Source organism: Falco punctatus (genome assembly GCF_963210335.1).
Source record: "Falco punctatus genome assembly, chromosome: 7".
Taxonomy (NCBI): Eukaryota; Metazoa; Chordata; class Aves; order Falconiformes; family Falconidae; genus Falco; species Falco punctatus.
This window is the reverse complement of record NC_137587.1, coordinates 18,650,820-18,677,385: the sequence shown is the minus strand read 5'-3', so window position 1 is coordinate 18,677,385 and position 26,566 is coordinate 18,650,820. Positions and strand designations below refer to the sequence as shown.

Here is a 26,566-nt window from a genome sequence, read left to right as displayed (position 1 = left end):
TTTTTCTTCTATTATCAAAACAGTCCTTTAGTCACTCTCATGTTTTCTGCACTTCAGAAGGCATCAGGACCCAGGCAGAGTGGTGGGGTGCAGAGCTGGATCCAGTCACATTTTGCAGCTGGTATTCTCCACCATACCCTCTCTCCACTCTTCCTTTACCACTACCTGATGTATTGCACATCTAAGGAGGCCTTATGTATGACATACAGTAAAAGCAACTGTCTGACCTCCACTATGTCTAGATGGCTGCTTCATGTAAGTAGTAAAAGATATTCCAGTTTATATCTTGGCATTGTAATCCAGGAATTCAGCAAAAATCCCCAAATTTCACAGGTCTATTGAAACAGGAGCCACCAGCAACCAGGGTTTGGAGAAGTATTTGTTGAGAAGAAAATTTTTGAAAGATTTAAAATGTCAAATTATTTGAGGAAGACTGACTTGTTTGATACATCAGCAGATACATGGAGAAACTAATGGCATTTAGTAGCTAATAGCACATGTATTGAGTAAAAGGCAGCAGTTCTACTGAGTGCAATGAAAACTATTATCTGTGAGCTATTAATAAGGATCATAGGCTAACAGAGCCCAGAAGTGCTATTGAACCTGAAGAAATACAGTTATCAAGATGGAAAAACAACTGCAACACCATCACTTTCCAAAACCACTATTAGTCATTGATTTTCTCTATAGTTGTACAACACAATGCTATCATTTTTTTTTTTAACTAGATATAGATATGGGGTAACTGTGAATAAAATCATAAACAAGTTTATTTGAATGATCAGAATTTAAGGTTTTATGATACCCAGCTGTCAACTGTATGTGGAGGAAAACTTCTCAGTGGGCACAAAAGGCAGAAATGGAGATTTAGGATGACCACATAAGAAAAAAATGGCCTCTTTCTTGTTTGTTAGAAGGAAAGCCAAGTATTTAAGTGAAAAGACAGAGCATCCATTTTTGGAGTTCATGTTCGGAAGGTTGTTTAAAAATGCAGAACCACTGACTACCCAGCAGCTGCGGAAGCATTTCAGGAGCTGATGGAGCCCTTGGAGTCCCCAGGGTAAACGCTGTGGGCGAGCCTTTCATAGCGAAGTTCTGACCTGTGATGGTCTGTAGCTCATAAAAGTAATGAATGTGGGTTGTTGGTTTGATTGTTGTTTTTTTTAAAAAAAGAAAAACCCTTCTGTAATATCAAAAAGGAGTAAGCAGCATGGATTTTTTTGAGCAGAGTCCTTTCCAACAGAGGGGCACCTAGATGTACAGGTCACAGTAAATGGTAACTCCATCTTGATTGTTATGTACAACTGAGGAAACAGATAATTGTTTCTCACTATGCCCCAGTCATTCCTTCATATTATTTCTATCTCTATAGAAGGGAAAGAAAATGTATCCATTTGTTTGTTTATTTTCCTAGAGCAAGGAATCCAGATAAGACAGAGGTACATATGTCCCATAAGAATTTTAGAGTAACTTTAAAAAAGAAGCACCTAAAAATTCTCCCTCAGTATGAATATTTTGGGAATCCCAAACTATGAAGGGGTGTTTTCAAACTGTGTTTCCTACCACAACTAAATAAGCATCTTAAAAAATTCTTTGCAAAATCCAGAATCTGAAAAAAGTCCATAGATATTCGATTCAGTTGCAATCTGGGTATCCAGTTTCATAACAACTGCATTCTATGAGAAAATGGCATCTTCCACATTGATATGGGATTCTTTAATTGTTGTATTGACTCCTCATTTGTACATACTTACCACATCCCAGTGACATTTTTATTCCTTCAGATATGTGACTATCCTTAGCTACGTTTGCATTAAGATTTATCAGTTAAATTAGTTTGACATGTTCAGGTCAACTATCAAATAGGATGGCAATGTCACAGATTTCTGAGAAAAGCCTTATGAGGGAGATAAAATGATCAGAATAATTAAATTAGAGATGGGGAATTTTCATGAGGCTCAGCTCTAAAACTGGAATAATATATAAAGGATCATAAAGAAGGATAATTAAGGAATTTGCCTTGAAGTGCATCACTGTCTCTGGATCTAGACTCCTCAACTCTATATATCCCAGTTCAAGTCTCATTATGGGTGCAACAGAGATAAGGAACAAAAATCCACATATAAAAATAACTTTCAGCAGTTAATAGCAGTTACTAATTGGCATGCATAGTTGAGTAGGATAAGCATGATTAGCAATCAAATTATATAATTAATTGCAAAGTATGCTCTATCATATTTTACAGATTCTTACAGTATTTTCTCTGTAACCCTCTGATTTCATCCTTCCTCAGTGCAAGAGGATTTTTTCTATAAAGGCATTTATGTTCTGTCTTGACTTTCTGTCCTTTGCAAAGCTCTTGACTCTGTGCTAAGTAGTCACAGAAAGTGCACAACTGTAACTAGGTATTCTATACCCATTTAAAAATTCTGGGAACTCTTCCAAGTATTTATCTGCAAACATGAATGATATTTACAGCAAATGAATGTTACTTGATAACTTATGGGGATATGGAAGATATAGGGAGGCCAGTATACTTGAAAAGGGAGAGACAAAAATGATACCCCTAGTTTGTGGGAAAATTCAGTATTCAAAGATATTAAAGGTGCAGGGTCTCTGAAAAGTTTAGTTAAGGATATATATTTACGCACCTATATTGGATATACTAAATCCAAAACACAGAACTGTACCAGCTATTAGGAAGAAAATTAACTCTATCCCAGCCCCAAACCAATACATACATACGTATCTCTATATATGTATATGTATGTAATTATGTATAAATAAAGTGTAATTTTACAAAAAAAGATCTTTTCACCAGTCCATGACCATGACAATAATTGATTATAGGATCAGTAAAAAGTTCATTGAAAGGACAGAAATACAGACAACAAGATTGTTCTACATTGTAAAAGTCCCACAACACTTTTTAAAGGTACAAAATATAATTATGTACTAACAGATACTCTGATAAAAATCATTTTTTTCTTTTTGTGATTTTGATTTTTTTAAAGAATAAACATTCCACATAACAATAAAATAACACACACCTCTCTATATAATTCTAGGTATTTACAATGTACCCATGTTTGGCCATGTAATGTCTCACATGGTGAAGCACTAGCAGCATAATTTGAGCACATATTTCACAATTACATTGAACCAACATTGCTGAATCCATCACCATGTATTCTAATACATTTACTGAGCACAGAGTCCATAAACATTTACAGAATACTCTTGTTCAACAGAAGCCAAAACCAACAAAAAAGTCCCATTTAATTTCAGTAGAAGCCAATGCTTTACTTGAGTAACAACACTGCAGCTAGCAGGAACTATTACTACCTCATAAATTTTGCCTTTAACTACAGCTTGTGCCACAGAGGGACACATTCATTCACTATAAATCAAACACAGTTTATTGAATTTCTGATCCAATGTTATATAAAATAAACCCACCATAATAACCAACTTTTACATAGTTACTGTACACAGGAAAAGCTCTGGGTAGTGACAGAGGAAAGCTGATGAAAGGCTCTTTATAAAGACCCATACTTTCCTTTAATAGGCAATCATATGCTAACGCACAAAAAATAATAGGCACAATATGGTGTGTTGCAAAACTGATCATGAGTTTAGAGAATATTTTTACATTACTACACTGCTAATCTTTCACTGACACAATTTTCCCTTCTGGAGATTTGGGATAAAAAATATTAACTACTTGTACTGTGGTTTTTGACATGGAGGAATTATTTACCTGTAGGGAAACATTTTGATGGTATGATAATTGAATAAATTAGAAGAACAACCTCACTGAGAGCAATGGTACCTTCAGGATGACTAACACAATCCTTATAACGTGCAACTGGGTCATGTCACCCCTGCAATGTCCCACTAAAGCACATAGTAGATATAATACGAAGATTGGCCCAAACTAATATTCCAGAGCATCTTACCCTGAATTTTGATAGAAAGGCTAGAACTGAATCTGAACTTTGTGTACATAGAGATCTTTCTCATTTATTCATAAACATTTGTTTATTTTAGGCCTTCATTCCTTATGACCACTTTCGCCATTAACTTTGTTTTCTCATGGCCTTTTCTGAGGCTTCATGTTTGTTCCCACCACAAACAGCCAGGTCACCAGCTGCATTCCAGTGTCCTTCTGCTGAAGGCAGCCCCTCACTCACGCACTCATTTGGCCAGTGCTGCAGGACTCCTGCTAAGCCAACACAGACATCAGACAGGCACATGCAGTTCAACTCTGCCACAGAAGTGTCCTCAGCAGAAACCCAAAGCCCCGGCAAACCTCACCTGGTGGCCAGAGTCTCAGCTCAGTGTAACTGGGCCAGTGCAGCTTAGTCCCAGAAGCCACAGCTGTCAAAGGGGTTGACTCCAGCCCCCAGTACTGCAGCAGATATGGTTCTGCTGGACCAAAAGACAGTGACTGGAGATAACATGTTTCTGAACACCTAATGTCGACTAGTTTGTAAAGCTATTTAAAGGTAAAAATGGTATGAAAGTGTAAAGTGTCCTTCATAATTTTATAGAAATATTCAAAAATTACTTATAAAAATATTTTTTTTTCAGAGGTGCCATTTCTGTCACTGTTTATAATAATTTCATAATATATAGGTAAATGCATAGGGCATGAATACGTATTTTTTCTCTTGTTTTGTATCATTCCATCAGTCATGGAAACTTTTGGGGCAAGGGAAAGCACAAAAAAGAAGATTAAAAATATACTTTACTGGTGTTGTAAAGTATATAGTCCATGTCCATTATGCTTTACAGTGAGTTCTGATTTGTACCACTGTCACTATTGCATAAAATTTTGAAATTTCCTTCAGAGGCATTGAGAAATGGAAAAATTTGGAGGTACCTGCTAACCATGAAAGTGACTTGCATGATAGAACTGAGACTGGGACTGGCATTTTCCTATATAAAATACATTATCTGTTTCCTTCACTGTAAGCCTTTCCCATGTCTCCATGAAAGTCATCTTTAAAGTGGAATTTTTATCACTATTACATTTTCTTATAACATGTGTGTTCATCCCTAACCATTTAGTATTGGGGATGACAGCATTTCCCCCTTTCAACAGTTCTTGTTTCATTCCAACAGCAGGTGGAAAAGCCTCAAAACAGAAGTAGTATGAGCTCCATTGCTTGGCACACTGAAAACTAAATAGACAATACACTAGAAAGGAACTATAGGAAGAAACAGTTCTGCACTACCAGGAGATAGATTGGATGACCTGACCTGATAACTGGATGACCTGACCTGATAACTGGATGACCATCTCACCCTAATTTCCAGTACTTTGTAATTTACTCTACATATTCTCAAGATGAAAGAAAAGACAGAAGACCCCAAACATAATAACTTTAATGCAGATCTACTGCATAATCAAAAATTCCCTGTGTTCCTCACAGAAACCACTGACTTCTTTATCCCAAGCACACTACCTTCATGCAAAATTTTACTTTTCTGCAGAATATTTTAGCCCCTAGACATATAAAGCAACAGCTTTGAAAAGACAGAATTACAGTCAATTTACTAGGTTACATAAATATCTGTTTTCCCCCTTTTCCCTTATACAAGAGTAATTATGGCAGTTTGGTATTGCCCTGCCAGTATAGTTTCTCTTCCACTTTTTTCTTTTTCCACTGGCAGAAAAGCAGCATCTTAAAAGTTTTCCTGAAAGTTTTGTTACAGAGAGCATAACAAATGGGGTTAACAGTGCTGTTCACATAGCATAGCCAATATCCAAGGTGCCACAGTGTCAAGGGAATGCAGTCAGAGCAGAATGTGGAGATCAAAACCATGATATTGTAGGGAGTCCATGTGATGATAAAAGCCAAAAGAATGGCACTTAAAGTTTGTGCTGCTTTGCGTTCCTTTATAAGAACCATCCGTTTCCTTTTGGTGATTTGGTTATTTACATTTGGATCCATGCTTTTGATGGAAGGATCCTTTGACAGAGCAGCAGAACAAGGAGTTATTTTTACTTTACGGCAACCATTGTTGGCTTGCTGGGTGCCATCAGCCTTAACCACCAACCGGAATTTATAGGCCACACATTTTTTATTTTTTTGTATGTGGCCTTTGGCAGGTGACAAAAAGTATTTCTGGTTCTCAAAATCATTTTCTTCAGGTTGGTCTTTTACAACATCTGTACTTTCATGAAACTCTTCTGTCTTACCTTTAGATGGACTTTTGTAAGTTACTTGGAAAACTGAATCAGTGGCAAGTTTATCCTCCTCTTCTGAAGATGCATAGCTGCTGCAGGTGGTTAACTGGTCAGCCTTAGCCCAGTCGTTACAAGTACTTGCTGCCTGAGAGGCTTTCACCGTAGCTGATGTACTTCGACTAGATGAAGACCAGGAAGCCTGACACCTCTCTCTTTTGACTAAGTTTTGTTGCTTGCAACTGAAGCAAGACTTCAGGAGAGCTTTCTGGGGCTTTATCATCTCAAACTCTGCCACAGATTCTGAACCTTGCAGTTCAGCAAGGTCCTTGGTACGTTTCTCTGTCTCTTTATAGATTCGGCAATACAGAATGGTCATCATGGACACTGGAATGTAAAAAGCAGCAATTGCAGTACCAAAGGTGATAATGGGCTCATATAAAAACTGGATCTGGCACTCATCAGGTGGTACTGTTCGTTCACCCACAAAATACTGCCAGCACAAGATTACAGGGGCCCACAACACGAAGGAAATTAGCCAAGCCAGACCAATCATGATGCCAGCTCTTTTGGGTGTGCGTTTTGCCCTGTAAGTTAAAGGCCTTGTGATGGAAAAATATCTGTCAAAACTGATGACTAGGAGGTTCATCACTGAGGCGTTGCTAGCTACATAGTCCAGTGCTAGCCACAGGTCACAGGCAAGGCTTCCAAGAGACCAATGGCCTATGAGTATATAGGACGTATAAAGGTTCATAGAAAATATTCCAATGATGAGATCTGCACAGGCAAGGCTCAGCAAGTAATAATTGTTGACAGTTTTGAGCTGACTGTTAACCTTGAAGGATATCATTACAAGAATATTTCCCACTATGGTTATCAAGCTTACAATTGCAGTCACAGTGGCAATAGTAATGACTTCCCAGAGGCTATGCCCTTCTAACTGCTTATGGTTGATGGATGAACTGTTTACAAAAGTAGAATTGCTGAATAAATTTACTTCCATTCTTGTTCTTGGTGTATAGTCATCAGGATCTTAGCACTGTTGCATATTGCTTTCTGTACTCAAAAATATTCTTTTGGAGACAACTGTAAAGATCAAGGGGAAAAGAAAGAAAATGAAAGTAGCTTATTAAATAGCACAGACTTCCATTAGAGTTACCAAGAAACACTTGTAAAACTATCAAATTATTTGTGCTCTCTTTTTGCATTTTGATTATTGTTTCCACCATTGAACATAACTAAAACACACAAATGTACTATTTAGGACAAGGTATTCTGGCTTCTTATGACCTTTCTAAATGTAATCAAAACAGGTATTGTTTCTTAAGACAGTCATGCCAGCTCATGTATTTTGAATACCTGAGGAGACACTTCACATATTCTTAAAGACAGATATTCAAAGTTTTGCAGTGCAATAAGACAGCGAGTCACTGTGTTGTTTCCTACAGTACTATGTAGAAGACGTGTCAGGATTTCAGAAATTATCTTTGGAGAATTTGGAGAAGTCATCAACAGCAGAAAGAAAGTAAGAGGAAACTGAGGATGCATAGGGAGTTAGGAACCAAGCTGGTATGGTGGCAGCAGGAAACAATTAGGTGTTAGAAGTGCTTGAAGCAATAGAAGGGGAGTCTGAGTTAAGGAAGCAGGCAAAGCCAAGAAGATGCTTTTGAAAAAATAAGTTAGGCAGGAAAGACTTTTCCCTATTAGGAGTCTCAGGACAAAGAAGACTGAGTGAGGCAAGGAAGTGCAGTTTGGGTAGTTTAGGTGAGTGAATGGGAGGGCTGAGGATTGAAAAGAGTAAACTGAAGAAGCAGCAGCAATGGATGACCACAGTGACAATGCAACAAACAATTTAATACTCGCATAAGCAGTGAAAGGTGGAAATGTCACTGCTGTCACTCTATTAATTCATGCATGCCTCTGATGTCCATCTTTTCCTACATTCTTCACTGCTGTTTTCTTGTCCCAATGAATGCATGCCTGAATTAGGCAATTTGGTTCTTTCACAGATATCCACTGTTGGTTTTTTTTTAGTTATTCCATCACATCAGATGATGCTAATCAGTTGTTTGATGCTTAATCTTGCTAGACTGTGTAATTTTGGATAGTGGTTAGTTTTTAAAGTCAGAAATGAAAGACAAATTATTAACAGTTTGTTTACTGGGCATCTAGCCAGTATAAAACCGGTAAGACAATCCCCTTTTTTTTCAAAGCAGACACAGGTTCAGCTAAAATTATCACATAAATCACCTATTAAAATCCAACTCTTAAGGCTTTAGGATTTTCTCTGCATCAAATCTCTATTATACGGTCCTCCCTATCCATCCACGCCACTTCTCTGTGTTTTCGTCTTCCATCCTAACTCTCAGAACATTATTTTCTTTGGGCTTGGCAAGTGTCTTTTATTAACTGCAAGCTTTCACAGCTTATCCTTTTCCCACGTGCCAACATCTATCTTTTGTGTGAAGTAGTTGGGTCCTGTCTTTCAGCTGAATACATCAATATTTTATAGCCACTAGTTGAATTTTCAGAAAAGCATCTTATTTGCTTTCATTGTTCCCTCCCCTTTTGTCTCAGGTCTCCTAAACATTCACAGAAGTATATCATCTTTCTTATTCAAGCCCTCCCTAATGATTACCTCTTGTGATGAAATTCAATAATGGTACATCTCCTGGCGTACTGAGACCACTGCCTATCATACTGCCTAAAATGGTTCTCCTCCATCTGTGTGTGTCTGTCATCTTCTGTCTTATATTTAGATGTTTGTGCATCTGTATTCTGCTTATACACAGCATACACTGAGCCTAACAACAGGATTCTAGTTCAGCTATAGGCCTTGCAGCCTAGTAATAATCGTAATATATGCATACTGACCATCTGTATGCTTGGCGCCCTACAGCCTCCAGAGCCAGTCTAGCAGCCAAGAATAGCTAAAGTGCTGCCACAGCGTTCTAATGAGCCCCATGCAAGGAAAGACATTTCATCCTGCATTCTGCAAAGACTTCTGCCAAGTCAGAGCTGTCCTGATGGCTGGGCGTGCTGCCTTTACAAATCTTTACACAGCCTTGAAGAGCAAGAATTCTTTTAATGTGAAACAAAGGTGTGGAGCAGCTGCAAGGCCATGATAGGTAGCTGAGCCATAAGAGATGAATTTGTGTGTCTCTGCTACCTCACGTGGCTTATGCTTTTTTTTTCCTGCAGACAGTCAGTGCAGTTGTTCTGCATGCCAACAGCTCCATGTGATTAAATTTTTAAGCATGGCAGTGTGGTAATGGGTTTAGTGTGGCAATGTCAGGGGGCAGTGAGGACTGGCTGCTCTGCAAGGGAAGGTGAGTCATGGGTGGATCATGATACTAAGGCAGGTGGGAGCAGAGACCCCACCAAGAAGCAGGATGTGGAGCAGCACATTTGGTTCATGATCAGGGCCAGAGACAGTGGTCAGGGTCATGCAGAGTCCAGCAATTGCACAGCATGTCCATAGTGATGAGGCAGGTCTGAGACCAAGCCAGACAGTCCAGTCAGAAGGTCCAAGTCAGGATCTTGTTATAGTTGAAATTGAAATAGCTAGAGTCCGAAATAAATTCACTAAGTATTTATTAAGGCAGGAAAGCAAAAACAGCGCTGGGCGGACGGGGAGTCGCAGCTCCATCCAGGCTCGCAAATTCAGACAAGTAACGCAGCCCTTTTATTCTCAACTTCAAGGCCAGTTTAAACAGTTATGCTCTCAGTCCCCTAGCAAGAAGCTGTACATTACAAACTAAACTATTTTTACACTAAAGTCTAGACGAAGATAAAGTTGTCATAGTAACATGAGATTATGGTTTAACATTGGCCTTGAGGAGGTACATCTCCAACCTCATGGTTAACAGTTAACTCTTTTCTCACCAGACAAAACATTCTCAAACCTGTTACAGCAAGATCATTCCTTTTGTTAAAAACCCCTTTGATCAGCAAATTACCCTTAGTTAGTTATTACAATCTGAGTCAGGATTGAGGTGGTAGGAGACCAGGTGTAGACGTAGCCACTGCCCAGCTGGGATGTAGCACAGGTGAGGGCCAGCAGTACAGTCTCAGCTTAAAAGCAGTTGCAAGGGAAAGGAGAGGGAGGCTCTTGCTTTTAGCATTCTTCACAACAGGCCTGATCAGCAGAGCAGCTGATGTTGGGCTCAGCCAGGTAAACTAACAGCCAACAGTGCTCCTAGAAGGGGCTTGTGCTCTGGGCCTTGACAGCTAATGTACCTGAAACAGTGCCAAGGTTCACAGCCTTTTTGCAAGTTGCAAGATTTCAGCAAAGGCTAGAGATGGTCTTAAAAAGGCACCAGCTATGAATGTTGGGCACATGGATAAAACCTCTACTAACTTCCACATTTGCCTGACACCTGGGGCTGAGCAGCTGCTTAGGATGATTATAGGAGATTGTCTGGACTTTCTGCCTTTTTTTGCCAGAAGATGACACTTTTTCTCAGAAGAAAGGACTAGAGGTTGCCCAGACACTGTGGCTTGTGATGCTTTGTCTTTTGGTCACTTACCTTCCCTAACATTACGGTTTAGGAGGAAAGACTGCTGAAGCTACCCCATGTGGTCTGCAGACTTCAGAGCAAGAGCAGAAGGAGAAACTGTTGTCCTGACAGAATTGTTCTTGGTTTGAACTAATGGGCATGAGGAATGCTGGTAATAAGGTATAGAAACTATTATTAGTTTCTAAATAAAAAGCACTTTCATTCTCATCGTGCAAAGCCTTCCCTCCCTCATGGACTAATTTACTGTGATGCCTATAAAAACTGTGATGGTAGCTAAGCTGCTAGTGTGCAAAGATCTCTTCTTGGCATGTTGACCATTGTCATCATCTCTTCGTACTCTATCATCTTTTGTCTCACAGGTCTGTGTTAACACTTTGCAGTGTTACGTTTTGTTCTCTATTTGTGTAGCATTCAGAGCAATAGTGCCTGCGAGTGGGACTTCCATGTGCTATGGTAACATAGTTTATGTTAATTGTCTATCATAAGAGATGATAATAATAGGAAGATCAAAATTAAATTACAAAATCAGAATGCACATGTACAGTATCATGACTTTGCTATCTGTCTCATAATTATTGATGCATGAACTTCACGCCTGTGAGCTGTAATGATATTTGCTATTTGTTGCCACATATTAGTGATATTTTTTCAATCTATCAGTAAGTATTAATTAATGTGACTTGTTAAATTTGTACATATAGTCAGCTTACAGTTATCTGCAGGCAGATTGTTCATGTCACAGATTAATTGCACCACAGATGCAGGCACAGCTTGGGTTCACCAGATTTTATTAGCTCTCGCTCAGCACTGAGTCTGCCAGACCTGTGCTGGCTGCACAAGGAATCGTTTAGATGCCTTTGCAATGTGCTTGCCAGTGCTGCTCCCTGCCACTTGATTTATTTGCTTGTGTTGCACTGGAGTCATGCTAAGCTAATTTACTGATTCACTGCACGCTATGCCCCAGAGCTAAGCAGCCTTCACCACAGGTAGTAGCGCAGAGACACTACGGCCCATGATTTCACAGGACAGGAGTTTTGGTCATGTTTTGCTTTAAGGACTACTAGGTTTAAAAACCAGACTGATATTTTAACGCATGTTGTCAAATGACAGCCTGCATGCTCCAGAGAAATTGGGCAAGCTGCTCTGAGGAAACTGGTGAACTTCCCTGAGGACAGCATGGATGCCCACCTAGTTCACGCAGAGCAGGACAAACCAGCCTAGCCGTATGGCACAGGGCTGTTCCTGTGGCTTTGAGTCCTCAGAGCAGGGTGCTCAAGAGGCTGCAGAGTCACTTCATGCACTTTACATGGTGCAACACCCTATCAGCCGGGGCTGGGTTGCTTTCTCCCTCCTTTGCTACAGAAAGCGAACTTTGGGTCCTGCACTTGGGCCACAACAGCCCCACGCAGCGCTACAGGCTTGGGGAAGAGCAGCTGGAAAGCTGCCTGGGGAGAAAGGACCTGGGGGTGCTGGTCGGCTGAACATGAGCCAACAGTGTGCCCAGGTAACCCAGGCCAACAGCATCCTAACTTGTAGCCAAAACTGTGGCCAGCAGGACCAGGGCAGTGATCGTCCCCCTGTACTGGGCACTGGTGAGGCCGCACCTCGAATCCTGTGTTCAGTTTTGGGCCTCTCACTTCAGGAGGGACATTGAGGGGCTGGAACGTGTCCAGAGATGGAAAATGGAGCTGGTGAAGGGTCTGGAGCATAAGTCTTATGAGGAGCATCTGAGGGAACTGGGGTTGTTTAGTCCAGAGAAAAGGAGCCTCAGGGGAAACCTTATTGCTCCCTAGAACTACCTGACAGGAGGCTGTAGCAAGGGGGGTATCAGTGTCTGCTCCCAGGTAATGAGTGCTAGGACAAGAGAAAACGGTCTCAAGTTGCTGCAGGGGAGGTTTAGATTGGATATTAGGAAAAATTTCTTCACTGAAAGGGTTTGTCAAGCATTGCAACAGGCTGACCAGCAAGGTGGCTGTGTCACCATCCCTGGAGGTGTTTAAAGACTCATAGATGTGGTGCTTAGGGACATGGTTTAGTGGTGGACTCAGCAGTGCTGAGCTAACAGTTGGACTCGATCTCACAGGTCTTTTCCAACCCAACTGATTCTGTGATCTATATGGCTGCAGCTAAGAGCGCTGTTTTCTAACCATTAAACGCATTTCGGTTTGCTTTGAGTACATGTGGAAAGCTGTTTGTTACCCCCCTTTGCCCGCTGAGATCTGCGGAGCGCACAGTGCCGCCGCCGCCGCGGCCCCGCCGGGAGGAGCCGGGCAGAGCACGGGCCGCCGCCGGGGAGGCCGGGCCCGCTGCCGAGACCCGCCGCCGCGCTCTGCCGCCGGCGCCGCAGGTAGGGGGAGCTGCTGAGGGTGCGGGCGCCGCCATTTCCCTCAGTCGCCCTCCGCGGGCGGCCTCTTTCCGGAGTAGGCGGGGACCGGTGGGCACGGGCCGGCCCGGCCATGCAGTGTGAGCGGGGTGGCAGCCGGCCCCGCAGGGAAGGCGGCCGGCACGGCCGGCGGCGGCCAGGCGGCGCTGAGAGGGCGGCCGAAGCGGCGACTGAAGGAAGCTGCAGGGACGGCCACGGGCGCGGAGGAGGCGGGGGCCGGGGAAGAGGCGGCGCTCACGGGCAGCGGAGAGGCGGGGGCCGGGGCAGGCGAGAGCCTCGAGGTCGCGGGGCTGCGCCGCCGCCCGCCGCCCACCAGCACCGGCGGGTAAGCGGGAGGAGCGCCCGCCCTGCGCGGCGGCGGGGGGAGGCGGGGCGCCGGGCGGCCGCCGCGGTGGGGGCGCAGCTCTTCCCTCTCCCCTGCTCCTCCCCTCCGAGGCCGGGCCGGGCCGGCGGCTGCGCCCCGCGGCCGGGAGCTGGAGGTGACGGGGTGCAGGCGGCGAGGCCGCGGGGTGCAGCGGGGGGGGGGGGCCGGGGCTGCCAGCGTGACCTCCCCGGGTCGCCTCGGCACCTGCACCAGCCCTCTGCCCGCCGCTTCCACCCCGAAACAGCAGCAGCCGGCACCTGCGTGCTCTAGTGGAGAAACAGATGGGGGTTTTCTGACCGAAATACATTTTTATAATTCTGTGCTGAAAACTAGAAGTCTCGTTTGAAAAACGCATCTGAAAAATACATCTCTCTGTGCCAACGGAGATGAAGAATTGCTGAATATTTTTTGGCACAGCTGATGAGAAGTGGAAATGAGCTTGTCTTGTCCAGCCTGTGGTGTTAGCGGTGAAGCATTGGTATCTGATTCACTGGAACGCGTATTTGTCATTCATGCAACTTGATGGTTGTGCTTCGACCAATTATAAAGTGTTTTAGCAGACTAAAAGTAGCACAGACATGCCTAAGAGTACCACAACTACACCTTCAGTTTCCTGTGGAGATGTTAAAATGCTTTCTGCAACACACTGTGGTGTGAGATCAATACTGTGCCTTTAAAAACAGTTACCATTTATAAATGCTTTGACAGGCCTACATTCAGACTGTCTTGCTTTCGTTAGGGTTGTTGCAACATGGAAACCATGGTTGTCCCTGGACTGGCAAAAGATCACAACCCAATGCTGATTGGTGTTGGCAGCACTGGGAGTCCTAATGGAGATGAACCAGCTGCTCCCCTGTTTTCGGCATCATGTTGATTAGATTCACTTTGACTTTTATGATGCCATGGCTTTCATTTGACCCAGCCAGTGTTTTATCTATATTAGAACTCCCATGGTTGCTGGTGGATTTAAAAAATGTAAAATATTCATCCCTCTTGTCGTTGTATTTAGATACATTTTTGCACTCCTGGATTGGGAGGTAGAAGATGCAGCTGGATTGGTACTGTTACCTAGAACACTGGTCGGTAATTTCATTTGTAAGGGATATAAATTGCCAGTTCATACTGATGTGTGCAGACAGGTTTGGATTCTGTATGTGAAACAATGGAGGTGTGTGGGGGGAGGGAATTCAGCAGGGTTTTCAGAAGGAAACATATCCCAAACTGTTTTTTGTTTTGGTTTTTTTGTTTGTTTGTTTGTTTTCCCAAGTCATTCAACCACTTCCTACTAAGTTGAAATACATTTATATCTGTGTTCTCTCTGGTACTTTTGACCCAGCAGGACCCACTTCATAATTTAGCAGGTGTACTCAGGAAGGGAATCACGTTGCATGCATTTTTTGTCTGGATTGTTGTTTGAAGTATTTCAGGAAGCAGTTGAAAAAATATCTTCTGGGACAATTAACAGTATGTTTTGCCTGATCGCTGTGTTATTGACTGATATGCTCTTCATCGTAGTCTACCACAGTGATTTATTTTTGGCCAAGGCTAATATGAGTTGGGTCTTTAAATGAGAAGTAATAGCTAAGATTTTCCCAGAACGCCACTAAAGAGTGTTTAAGCCTAATGTTTTTCCTGTACTGGAGGCTTCTGGTATTAAGTACCTCATGGTCTCTTAGCACACCTGCCACAAATCTTGTGTTTAGCAGCTTGGACAGGACTGGCTTCCAGCAATCCATCCACATAGCATCAACAGCTGTGCCAGCCTGCAGCTGCTGATGTCTAGTGTTAAATCTGAGCCAATCTCACAATTTACCCCTTCTGAAACAGGGAGGATCTCCTTTTGCCTTTCCTTTCTTCCATCTGCATGGTCAGGCATGGTTTCCTGTACTGTCTGATGTGTGCTAGACCATATTTTCTGAACAGATTCAGGTCTTACGTGGCAAGAAATTGCCCACTTTTATTCTCATTTCCTTGGTGTTCACTCTGTTCAGCCAAGTGACTTGTTTAACACAAGTGCACCCACTCAGTGAGAGGGTGTTTGGCTCAGAGTAAGTGGTTTGGGTGAGAGGAGACCCTGCTGTCTTTCAGCAACAGAGGTCAGATCTTCTCAAGTGGTGATGTGTGAATTGCAGACCTGGCGAATCATGAAATAATACAGGGAATGTGGGTGGCCTTTCTACATCACTTTCCATATCGTGTGCTGAGAAGCTAGAGTCTTCTCTGAAAATATCTGGTGAGGGTTTTTTTTGGTTTTGTTGGGTTTTTTTCCCTGTCTTTCTGAAATGGGCCTTAAAATTCTGTGAAGGGAGGCTAAGGACACTGTTATATTGTTTTGCAATATATAGGATTTCCAAGGGTGATTCTAGCTCTTTTGCTTTCTAGGGTAAAAATTGTGGAGGATTACACTCTGCGTTTCTACGCTGCTGGTGTAAACTTGGCATTTTGGAGGGATTTTCCTACTAGATTTGGATCATTCTAGCATTGTATAATCAGGATGTAGATGACCTGGTATTCTTTCTTGAAAATTATTTTAAGTCTAGTTTCTTCTATAGTTTTAAAGCTATGCTAAATTTATAGTTTTATTTGTTTATACCCCATTTGTTTATAAAACTGTTGCTGCTAAGCTTGATATTTAGGTAATTATTTCTGGAGCTTTTGTTGTTGCTTGAGAAGTTTCTTCTTTATTGTGTCTTCAACTATGAAAAGCTTTATGACAAAATCTACGTCAAATTGTATTAAAGTAACCGAGTTTGCATTTGTTGAGCCTGTTATGGACAGAGCAGTAAAATGCAAGTAAAATTATAGGCGAATAGATTCAGTACAGTGTAATAAGGTTGTAAATAAAACCAAACTTCATTAAAACCTCTTGGGAATGCCTAACAATTTTTTACAGTGAAGTAGCAGTTGGCATTAAATTGCATAATATTTCAGAGTATTTCTTAGTCAATTGCATTCATTTAAAACGGCTATTCATCTTCAGTATTTGTGTTTTGGATGTTTTAATTTAGTGGTTCCTAAGCTTGTGTTTGAAGCTACAGGAGGACATTATTTCTGACCTGTACAACAGGGAAAAGTGTAGTGGTGGCATGTTCGCTTCTTGGTCTTTTGTGGTCCAGTGAAGGCTGGACACCACTTTGTGTTTTACACTACTGTAAGTGCACTGTAATCCTTTGTTTTTGGTAATAGGTGATCAGCTGTGCTGCTTGCAAAGCCTGTCAAGACTTAGTACTTGCTGAGTCAGTTCTCCCCTCCTCTACTGGGTGCTTATGTAGAAGGAGATCAGGGTGCTATTTCTTAAAAAATAATTATAAATTACTTAAGTCATACCCTGCATGGTAGATCCAGCTGTGGATCAGTCTTAAAGATGAGATTTCATGATTTCTTTTGAGGAAATAGCTCTCTAAGGAACTCCCCAGCTCTGCTCTTGAAAGAAGATGCAGGCTCTTTCAAACATGGAATTGTTTTAGAAACTGTGGGAAAAGTGTTCTTATTCCTTGTTCAGAGGAAAAAGGATCTTGCACTCGTTACGTCTTTTTTGTAACTAGTGTGCATGTTGATTTCACTGCCATGTTTACTGAAGGTTTTGGTCCTCCCTTCAGAAATGAATCTGTGTCTAATTATGACCAGCTGGTTTACCAAATGGCAGATTTCTTTGTAGATCTGTCATCTTGAATAATTTTCTGTTGTTTCTGTCTGCTTTAAGTCATCTATTCTATGCTAAATAGAACACATTTGCAATTATTAATTTTTAGTAAAGTAATGTGGAATTACAATGCTTAAAGGTCCGATTGACCTTGGCCCAATGCTATCTCCTGCTTTTATTCTAACGCCTCTAACTTACTCAGAATTTTATGTACTGTCAGAGTTTTAAAATTGTTCCAGTTTATCATTGGACATGATACTGGGTTTTATTTTCATTGTCCTTGTCCACGTCCTTTTATGAGTAGCTTAAGGAAACTTTCTTTTGTCTTTTCTGTTTATTACAGTTGAAATTTACAAAGTATCCTTTTAACTTCCTTTTCAGTGATACACTGAGTGTACATGTGATGCTGCTGTTACTTCAGTGCAGCTGGAATTAGGAAGTCAGTTTCAATGGTCCTTTCCTGGCTTTGCGCACTGGTTGCAGTAAACACTTTACTGTTAATGAATGGAGGTTAACAGACTGTTTCTAGTGCAGTCTTTCATACTTCTGGTTAGTTTCATGGTGACATCACACTTACTTAGTGTTTATTATATCTTCATTCTTGTGGTCCCTGATCTAAGAGACCATCTAATGCTGTTAGCATCAGATAAAATTTTCCTAATCAGTGTGAGTTAAAGCTTTACAGTCTAAACAACTGTAAAAAGCAACCTGTTCACAGGCATGGTAACAAAAGCTTGGATTTTTCAGACACAGATACATTTGATTTCCTTTAGAACACTAACAGAGCTTGTGCAGATAGAGGAATAGATTTCTGGATCTTGAACACAATAAACCCTTTGATGTTTTATGTTAATGTTCTCAAAAGGAATTAGGAAAAAACTTATTAAATTATTGTACATCAATTTATGAACTGCACTTAATTACTAGTGAGGAGTGAAGAGCTTCCTTTCTCAGGAGTTTCACTACTGTCATAAGGTGTGAAGAGGCACAAACTGATTGTGAATGAAGTGTGGATTATTTTATTTTGAGTGTATTGATTTAGATTAAGCATCTTGAAAAGTATGTGAACAAGTGTGAACAACTTTTTTAGGGTTGGTTCAGTGTCAAACTGGTGTTTGTTAAATGGGATTCTGCAAGGTTTCATTCTGTATGTGCCTATGTTAAGTGTTTCTATTAATAATTCTGATGAAGGACTAAAATATACAGTGTTAAAATTTGCAGACAGTGCTAAACTGGAAGGGTGGGCAGGAGGGTGGAGCACAGAACAGTCTCAACAAATGGGAGAAAAAGCCTGCAGTAAGGTGTAATTCAAGGTCAGATATAACACTACTACATTTATGTGGGAAAAATGCAGAGGTGTGTGACTGGTTAAGCTGCAATTTTATAGAAGGGAGCTGGCACTTTAATGGATGAGAAGGTATCAATTAGCAATGCAGTCACACTGAAGAACTGGTTCTGCTTCTTCAAGGTTTGGACCAGCTGGGGAAAGTTCAGAGGGAGGGAATGAAGAAAGATGTGAAGTCTAGAAGATATGACCTAGGAAGAGAAGTTGAAGGACCTGGTTCTCTTTTCTCTCTCTCTTCCGGTCCCCCCTGCCTCTTTTCTTTTTTTGTCTGGTGAAGGGGACACTGGTACAGCCTGGATAGCAATGTTTCGTTAAGCAGAAAGGTAGCTGCAAACAGATGCGTTTTAGGCAGGACAAGAAGAAAAACATTCAGAAGGAGGAGGCTTAATTTGGGCATTAAGGATAAAATGAGGCTGAAATGGTGGATAGATTGTGTAATGCATTGTGTAGGAAGTACATGGAGATCAGTACAGAAAAATGATGTTAAAGGTTTTAAGAACATGGTGAAGGTTACTGAGCCTACTCAGTAGAGCTGCTGTGTAACCACTTGTCACAGCCCTATTTTTTTCTTCTGTTTTTTCAAGGCTGTCTTAGCAATGGAAAATAATAAATGTTTTTTATCCAGCCAAAGTGAATTTATTCTTTTAAGTTTCTAGACATTAGAGAAATCCACTTTTCGCAGCTCTGGGGACTGCAATGTTTCATAATAATCCCTGACTCTTTAGTGTGGAATGGTTTAGTGATATTTATTATTATTCGTTTATCATATTTTACCAACTTCCCTGCTAATTCAACTTGAAACACTTTTAGTGAAAGCATTCCATTACACAGGTGAACGTGCAGCATCATTGCTGCATAACAGCTTCATGTCTGACTTTGGGTGGTTTTTTTTGGTAACTTCTTTGGAAAGAGCACTTAAAACGCTTTTGTACCTCTATTTTCCCCCTCTGGTCTCTGGGGCAGTAATTTGGTAACTTTCAAACAGCTTTTTTTATCAGCTCTGTATTTTGTTAATTGTATGAAATCACATCTTTCAATTGTTACCTTATTTAGATATAATTATCCCATAAAATGGAGTGGATTTTGCCCAGAGGAAATGTAAATTGTGTAATACCTTGAATATTGGGGAGGCTTTCCAAAGGACTTCCCATCTTATTTAACTGAACATGTTAGAATTTAGGGAAGAAGTAAAACCGACGGTTTTAAGAAGCCGTCCATCCATCTTAAAATGCGTTTTGGCCACGGTGCAGTGCTGGTGGTGACCAGCAGGTGGCGCAGGTGGCCCGTCGGCCCGCGCCGGCGGCTCCCGGGCTGCTCTGGCACGGCCGGCCGCCCTCGGGCGAGGGGGAGCCCGCGTTGGGGGATGGAGGGTCGGGGTGCCTGCACGTCGTGGCAAGGGAATGTTTTTCTCGTCTGTTTTCTGAACGTATAGCGGAACGTTGGAAAATCATACATCTGTGATTCGCACACACATATATAATTCATTAGGACTCGCTCCTGGGGCAGTTATTTGTAGGAAGTTAGTAATCCTCAGCTAAAAGAATCATGTTGTGCTACAGGGATGTGTGGCTGGGCCCAGAGAACATCGTATAGGGTTTTATATGGGTACATCAAGTGAGAGATAGTAGGTATTTATGTTGAAGGACAAAATTTGTAGAAGTGATGAAATTTGATCAAAAAATTATTCCACACAGTACTGCTTCTGGTTTCCTCACAAAAGAAACTGGGTAGTTTCGGGAGCCCTGTTATGGATTTCCAGCCAGTCTAATGGTGCTGCACAGCCTTTTGTAGCTATCAGGTTTCACTGTATTTTAAAGAAACGAAAAATTGCTGATTATTGATTCAGTGGTGATTTAGGGCCTTATAATAAGTAAGAGGAATATTTCTTACAGGTTTGCATAATCAAAGGATTTCAAGCCTGTGTGATTCAGTGTTCTATGGTAAGACATAGCAGGGGGTCCATTTCCCACTGTTCTCTTTCAGATATGTGATTTCTCTGTTTTTTTATGTGCATGTGATTTTTCTTTTTCTTTCTTTTTCTTTTTCTTTTTTTTTCTTTTTTTTTTTTTTTTTTTAATAAGGCTTTAACTTTTCTGCACGTAGACTTACTAATACATCCTGCTGGTAAGACCTGTACATCTACTGGAGTATGTGAGAATCTTGCCTCAAGGTCCTGTTTCTATTCCTGCTTCACTTTTCCCAGAGGATAACCGTACAATTATAGGCTTTACAGACTTTCTCTTTAACCCTGGAATAGTCAGCATCTTTGTCTTGTAGAGAATAGTGATGATTCTGGGCCAGAGCTCTTCCTAGGCTACTGCTCTGTCACTGGCATGTTGTGAGGCCTTCAGCTTTTTCTGATTGCTTGACAAACTATGGGTTTGGGTTTTGGTCGTTAACTTTCTTAATTTTTATTTTTTGACTTTCTGTATTCTGTTTCAGGCTGTACTACTCAGGTAATGCTGCTTTGCTAAGGTCACTGGCTTACTATGTTCCTGTTACTTTACTTTGTAACAGCAACAGAAGCTCAGGTGATCCCATACTCCTTATTTCTTTTCCTTCCGCTTCCCCGTAATTCTTAGCAAGGGTGTTGAAAGATTATTGTCTCAGAGTAAAATTTATTTATAGAGATAACTTAAAAAATGAATTGTGCCAATGAGAGAAGTTAGTTCCTTGAGTATTTTTGGCATGGCTCAGTTTGAGTTCCTGTCAAGAATGGGGATTTTGGTGCAAATTTGCTTTGTGGGATACACTTGAGTGTAATATTGGTGGACTCAAAGTGGTTTCCCTCCTGATGGAACCAGAGTTGAAGTTGTCCACCTGTTGTCCAGACAGTTGAGCATTGTCTGGAGCTCACCACTGAAAAATGGGTGCAAAGTTCTCCTGCAGTTAGTGTTCTGTATGCACCTAGAGCTGGCAACCAGTACAGACTGTTGCAAGTAAAGATGTGATGTGCACATGAAATCCTGGGATCACAGAGCATCCCAACAACTACAACCCACCCTTCCTTTATGTTGTTGGTAATTTGGATGTGTTTGTACTTCCAGCAAGTTCTAAATGGTTCTTAGAGCTTGTTCACAGTAGTTAACTGTAGGATCAGTCCATCATTGTGCAGTAGCTTTTACTTTTTAGAATTATACTCTAGACCAATGGCAAAATAAAACATCTTGGGTTTTTTAATTATGGCATTAGGGTGTCGAGGATCTCAGACAATGATTCTTCACTACTTTATCTTATGTTGCATGTTGGGTTTAGGGAAGCACATCCTTTAAGACTATTTAGGAAAGTATCTTTCAGAGGATTCCCCTGCTACCTCCCTCCAAAAGAAAGTTGGTGATGAATGAGGAGGGGGTGTCTGAGGTTTGAGTGCTGATCTCTAAAATGTCTGCACTTGATAGGTTTACATCTGTTTGTGTAGAATTATTTGAGCCTTGTTTAATGACAGACTTTACAGATGTTCTGTCTAGATAGGAGTCATGTTTTTTTCTTCATATCTAAGTAAGTTTGAACATAAGAACTTGTCAGGATCTAGACTACTTCTGTTATTTCAGGTTAGGTTTCTGCAACTGCAATGATGCTTTTGAGGGAGGAAACTTTGGTTAGATTCTTTATCTACATATTGTAGAGGACTATAGTTCACAAGAGGTCATAGTCACATACTAATGTTTGAATTACCCATAAAACATTTCAAAAATCAATGGTGAGAAATATCATTTGCTATTGAGGTTAGTACGACATCTTCTAGAACTGTACTTTGCAAGCATTGGAAAAGTAACAGTTTTATGTAAAAACTTCAAGCACAAGTCTCTTTCTAGCTGCATGAGCTGTTTTTCGCTTTGACTGGAGCATCATTCCTGTTATGCACAGGTTTCAGAATAGGATGTCTCTCTTGGCTAATTCTATCTTTAGCTAACCCAAAGTGATGAGTTCCAGTATCCAACATTTATGAAGCAGTCTTAGGATTTCATCCCTCTTTCAAAAATTCTCATCCTGTACAATAAAGACTAAAAGCTTTTTTCTTCATGCTACCTGTTCTCTCAGCTGCCCTCTCTGCTAATTAAGCATCTCTTTAGCTTTGGTAGATCTCTCTAAAGGTCATCAATAGAGCAAACTAGTGAAGAGGATTACAGGGATATTTTTTCTCTTTTCATGAAAGAACCTCTCTTGAGGCTTTTCCTCCCTTATTCTAAAGGGTGGTGGGGGGAAAAAGCACATTAGCCTTTTCCTTTTTGCCTCAAGTTGAGAAAAACCTGTTTATAATAGAAACTTGAACTTGTACTGGAAAAGTTGTGATGTCTAGGTGAGTGATAAGGAAGTAAATTGTTTCTGTTAATGACAAGGAATGCTTAAAAATCATTGGAGGGTCACTACAAATTAATAGGTAAATACGCTAATATCATAGAATCGTAGAATGGTTTGAGTTGGAAGGGACTTTGAAGATCATCTAGTTCCAACCCCTGCTGCTACAGGCAGGGACACCTTCCACTAGATTGGTTTGCTGAAAGCTCCATCCAACCTAGCCTTGAATGCTTGCAAAGGTGGGGAATCCACAGCTTCGCTGGGCAGCCTGTTCCAGTGCCTTGCCACTCTTAGTGAAGAATTTCTTCCTAGTATCTAATCAAAATCTGCCCTCTTTCAGCATAAAGCCATTGTCCCTCATCCATTATGGGAAGTCTGTGAACATAGAAACGTGTGTATGACCTCATCCCTATTAATACTTTTGAAGAAATAATTTAAAACTTACTCTGTAATGGGTGTAACTGTAATGATGGAACAGATTTAACATTGACAATACTATTTACTCATTAGTACTGTTGAAAAATCATGCAGTACAGTGCACATAATATTAAATATCTTTTTTTTTTTTTTTGTCTTTGCATTTTATTAGGAGTAGTCTGGAAAAAAACCCAAAGCATTAAAGCAAAAGGATTTTCAAATACCTGTACTGACTTGTTGAATCTGGCTGCCAAGAACTGCGATTAAGTGACTTTTACAAAAGCTTGTTTTCTGTTGAATAATTGGAAGGGGAAAAAATCTTATCTAAATTATGTGAAACCCTGAAGGAGGATATATAATTAAAAGTGGTTTAATTATTTTCAGTGAGACAGGAAAGCAGATTGATGTGCTTATCCGTAATAATTGTTTATTTTCATGCCTTATTGTATCCTTTGTTAGCCACTGAAGAATGCTGCTTATGATGCAGAAAAAAATGAAGTAATGTATTATTTTTGGCTTTCTCAAAATATATAGCAAAATCATCCTTGTGTCTGCCAGTTTACATTAGAATCAGCTTGTGCATAAGGTTACAGAGCCATTAGCACTGATGCTTCTTTGTAAAAAGGCAGTCAGTGGACACAGAGCCTGTTTTAGATACAGAGGGTGCATAATGAAAAGGTTTCAGTCTGCAATGGGTAATGAAGGATCTGGAGAATGTGGAGAAAAGGAACAAGTTCAAACTGTGGTCTGTTTTCTTCCCAATTTCAAATACAAAGTGCAGTCAAGTTTTTTTCACTTCTCAGATAAGTGACCTGCCATCAGACTTTAAATACTTTTTGAACTGAATTTCCCTCAATTCCTTGTTTTCAGTCCCTTTTGTATTTTATGTAAAAACATGATACTGTCATAAAGGTAGAGCAGGGAATGAAAGAAAGAATCATGTGAAGTGTTATGCATTTTTTTCTTTGTTTTTTTTTTTTCTTGTGTGTTTGTGGGTGGTGGTTGGGCATCTGCATGGTGCATAGGCCACCAGCTTCTTGAGTTCTGCTGTTAGGAGTGTCCATTTGCTGTACAAAGTAGAATAGGTCTGGCTGAGAAAACAGGCTAGATAACCCATTTCAGAGCATGTAGAGTCACTGTATTCTTGAGGGATGTAGGAGATGCCACTAGAAATGCCTTTGTGCAGAGAAGGGAACTGAATTTATTTACACTTTCTGGATAAAATACTGTAGTTCTGCAGTAGCTGAATAAACATAATTGTATGTATTTACATTCTCTTTGAAATGTTTTGCGGCTTCCCCCTCTCTTATGCCCCAGTCTCCATCTATTCTCAGGTCATTTCAGGTGAAACAGAACTATTTTTGCTGGAGGTTTTATGTTTCTGTCAAAAGTGTACAGTGGTAATGTAGTTAGAGGTTTTTGATAAATTCTTGTATTTCTGTTGCCTGGAGCAGGCAACAGCTTTGAGACCAAGTGCATGCCACACACTGGTTGTATAAAATTCTGCTTCTGACTTACCTGAGTCAGGACAGTGTGATGTCTCTACACCTTTTTTTATCCATGTTATGTTTATATTTTGATATATACATAGACTCCCCAAACACATTAATCATTAATTCTTGAACTAAAGTGTAGCAGTTGGAGGATACAGTGCTCTGACAGCTATTACTATCTTTGAGCTATACTACTAAAAGAGCTTGAAAATGGGGTGTGTGGTGTGTTGCTGGCTTGTCTTTTGGAGGAGCATGGCAGAGACATATTATCCATCATACAGCTATATTTTGAATTACAGTGCATGTGGATTCAACACAAGCCTACCTCTCTTGGAGACAAACCTACCACAAATCAGATGTTTGGCAGTAACGTGCTGCGTTATGGGACAGCACGTTGCATGGTGCCTGAGGGAACTCCAGCTGATTAGTTGCTCTCTTGATGAATTTGTGCTAGGAAGGGGGCTACTGACTTGCGTGAGGAAAGCTGGTAATGCAGGGTATGAGTGGCTGCTTTTTTTGCACCAGTTGGGTATACTGTCAGGGAAATCCTGCCTTGATTATGAGGCAGGATTGCAATCTCTAAACTTGGAAGCATATCATTGGTGAATTACTTTTTTTGCTCATTTCCCCTTTCCTTGTATCACTATGTTGACCGTGTGTTTTACAGCCATCTGTGGAAATGGAAAGGAGAAAAATTTGGCTTCCTCGCTGACCAGGCCATACCTTTCTCATGACATTGAAAAAACAAGGAAGAAGAAGGATTTTGGTGTTTGTTTATCAAGTGGGCAGTTAGTACTCTCTTGTACCTCTTCTGTTTTTCCACTGTCTAAAGAAAGAAATTAATTTTAGTATTGGTCTCAGAAATGCTGTTTAAACCCCTGGGAGTTGAGAATAGTATCTTTTTGATGTAGCGTTGCTGTCGTATGTGGTTTTGTCTAGTGTGACTCGACTCTTCTTTTAATCAGTGTCATTCAATATATATTATATATCCTGCTTGCTTGTTCCTTGATATATGGTTTTGCATTCAGCTTTATAGTTGTGTATTTTGTTTGCATGTTAGGCAGTCTGCTTTTTATCCATGGTATCTTTTATATAATTTATTTTTTATTGGTTTACTATATGGCTGTGTATTAGTCCTAAAAATTGTCCCTTTTTGACCCCCCTTTCTGAAAATATCATTGAATGAGGCTTTTTGTAACTGAAGTCTTGCTGCTTTGTTGTGCCATACCATAAATATAATAATGCAACTTAATTTCAAAAATGCTTGGTAGCTGGATATGCCAGTTTGTTGATAGAAGAGTAGTAGACGTGAGGTTTTTCAGTAGGATGTGAAATTACAATTAGGAAATGGCAGTATATTAGTAATGTAAGATTAAAAATTTAGGGACTATGCTACTGACAGTGTTGCAGATGTAGTGAAAGAAGGGAGGAAAGCAGAATGCTGTCCTCTTGAATTTCTTACGTACAGTACCATTTTAAGGTTTCAAATTAGTAGAGTGTCTCCTTTTACAGCTTCAATTTTTATTATGTGAATATTTCTGTGTTTGCAGTGTGCTGTTAATATGTGATAGTTGATCTGAAAAAGTGACAGATGTTGCGTGTTTACATTTAAATTCAAGACGGAATTTCCCACTGTAAGCAAAACATCAATACTTGTATACTGACTAAAACCAGTCTCAAATAAAGCTCATGTTTAAAGTTTGACCAATCGATATATTTGTAGCACAGTATCTTTTTTTTTAATTTTTATTTTAAAAATATGTGAATTTGACAAAGGACACCTGTGTGTCCATGTGTTTTATATGGAACAGGAACACTAATGGAGAATCTGAAAGTCTTTAATGAAAGAGAAAACAAAATTGGCTTTAGAAAAGCAAGTTTAACATTGCAGGAAGTTAAAGCCAAGGAT

At 40.5% G+C, this 26,566-nt stretch overlaps 2 protein-coding genes across 2 annotated transcripts in view; one reads left to right on the top strand and one right to left on the bottom strand.

The window, feature by feature from the left end:
- Positions 1–5,279: 5,279 nt before the first annotated feature.
- On the bottom strand, positions 5,280–12,934 carry CHRM5 (cholinergic receptor muscarinic 5). Its single transcript, XM_080395888.1, has one exon. It carries the CDS (start codon positions 7,194–7,196, stop codon positions 5,613–5,615), a length of 1,584 nt encoding a protein of 527 aa, XP_080252014.1. The 5' UTR covers positions 7,197–12,934; the 3' UTR covers positions 5,280–5,612.
- A 102-nt stretch (positions 12,935–13,036) lies between these two features.
- AVEN (apoptosis and caspase activation inhibitor) overlaps positions 13,037–26,566 on the top strand; it is a 94,291-nt gene continuing 80,761 nt past the window's right edge. The window contains exon 1 of the mRNA XM_080395896.1: positions 13,037–13,421. Coding sequence (XP_080252022.1) covers positions 13,170–13,421 — 252 coding nt within the window. The 5' untranslated portion in view covers positions 13,037–13,169. The remainder of the gene's footprint in view (positions 13,422–26,566) is intronic.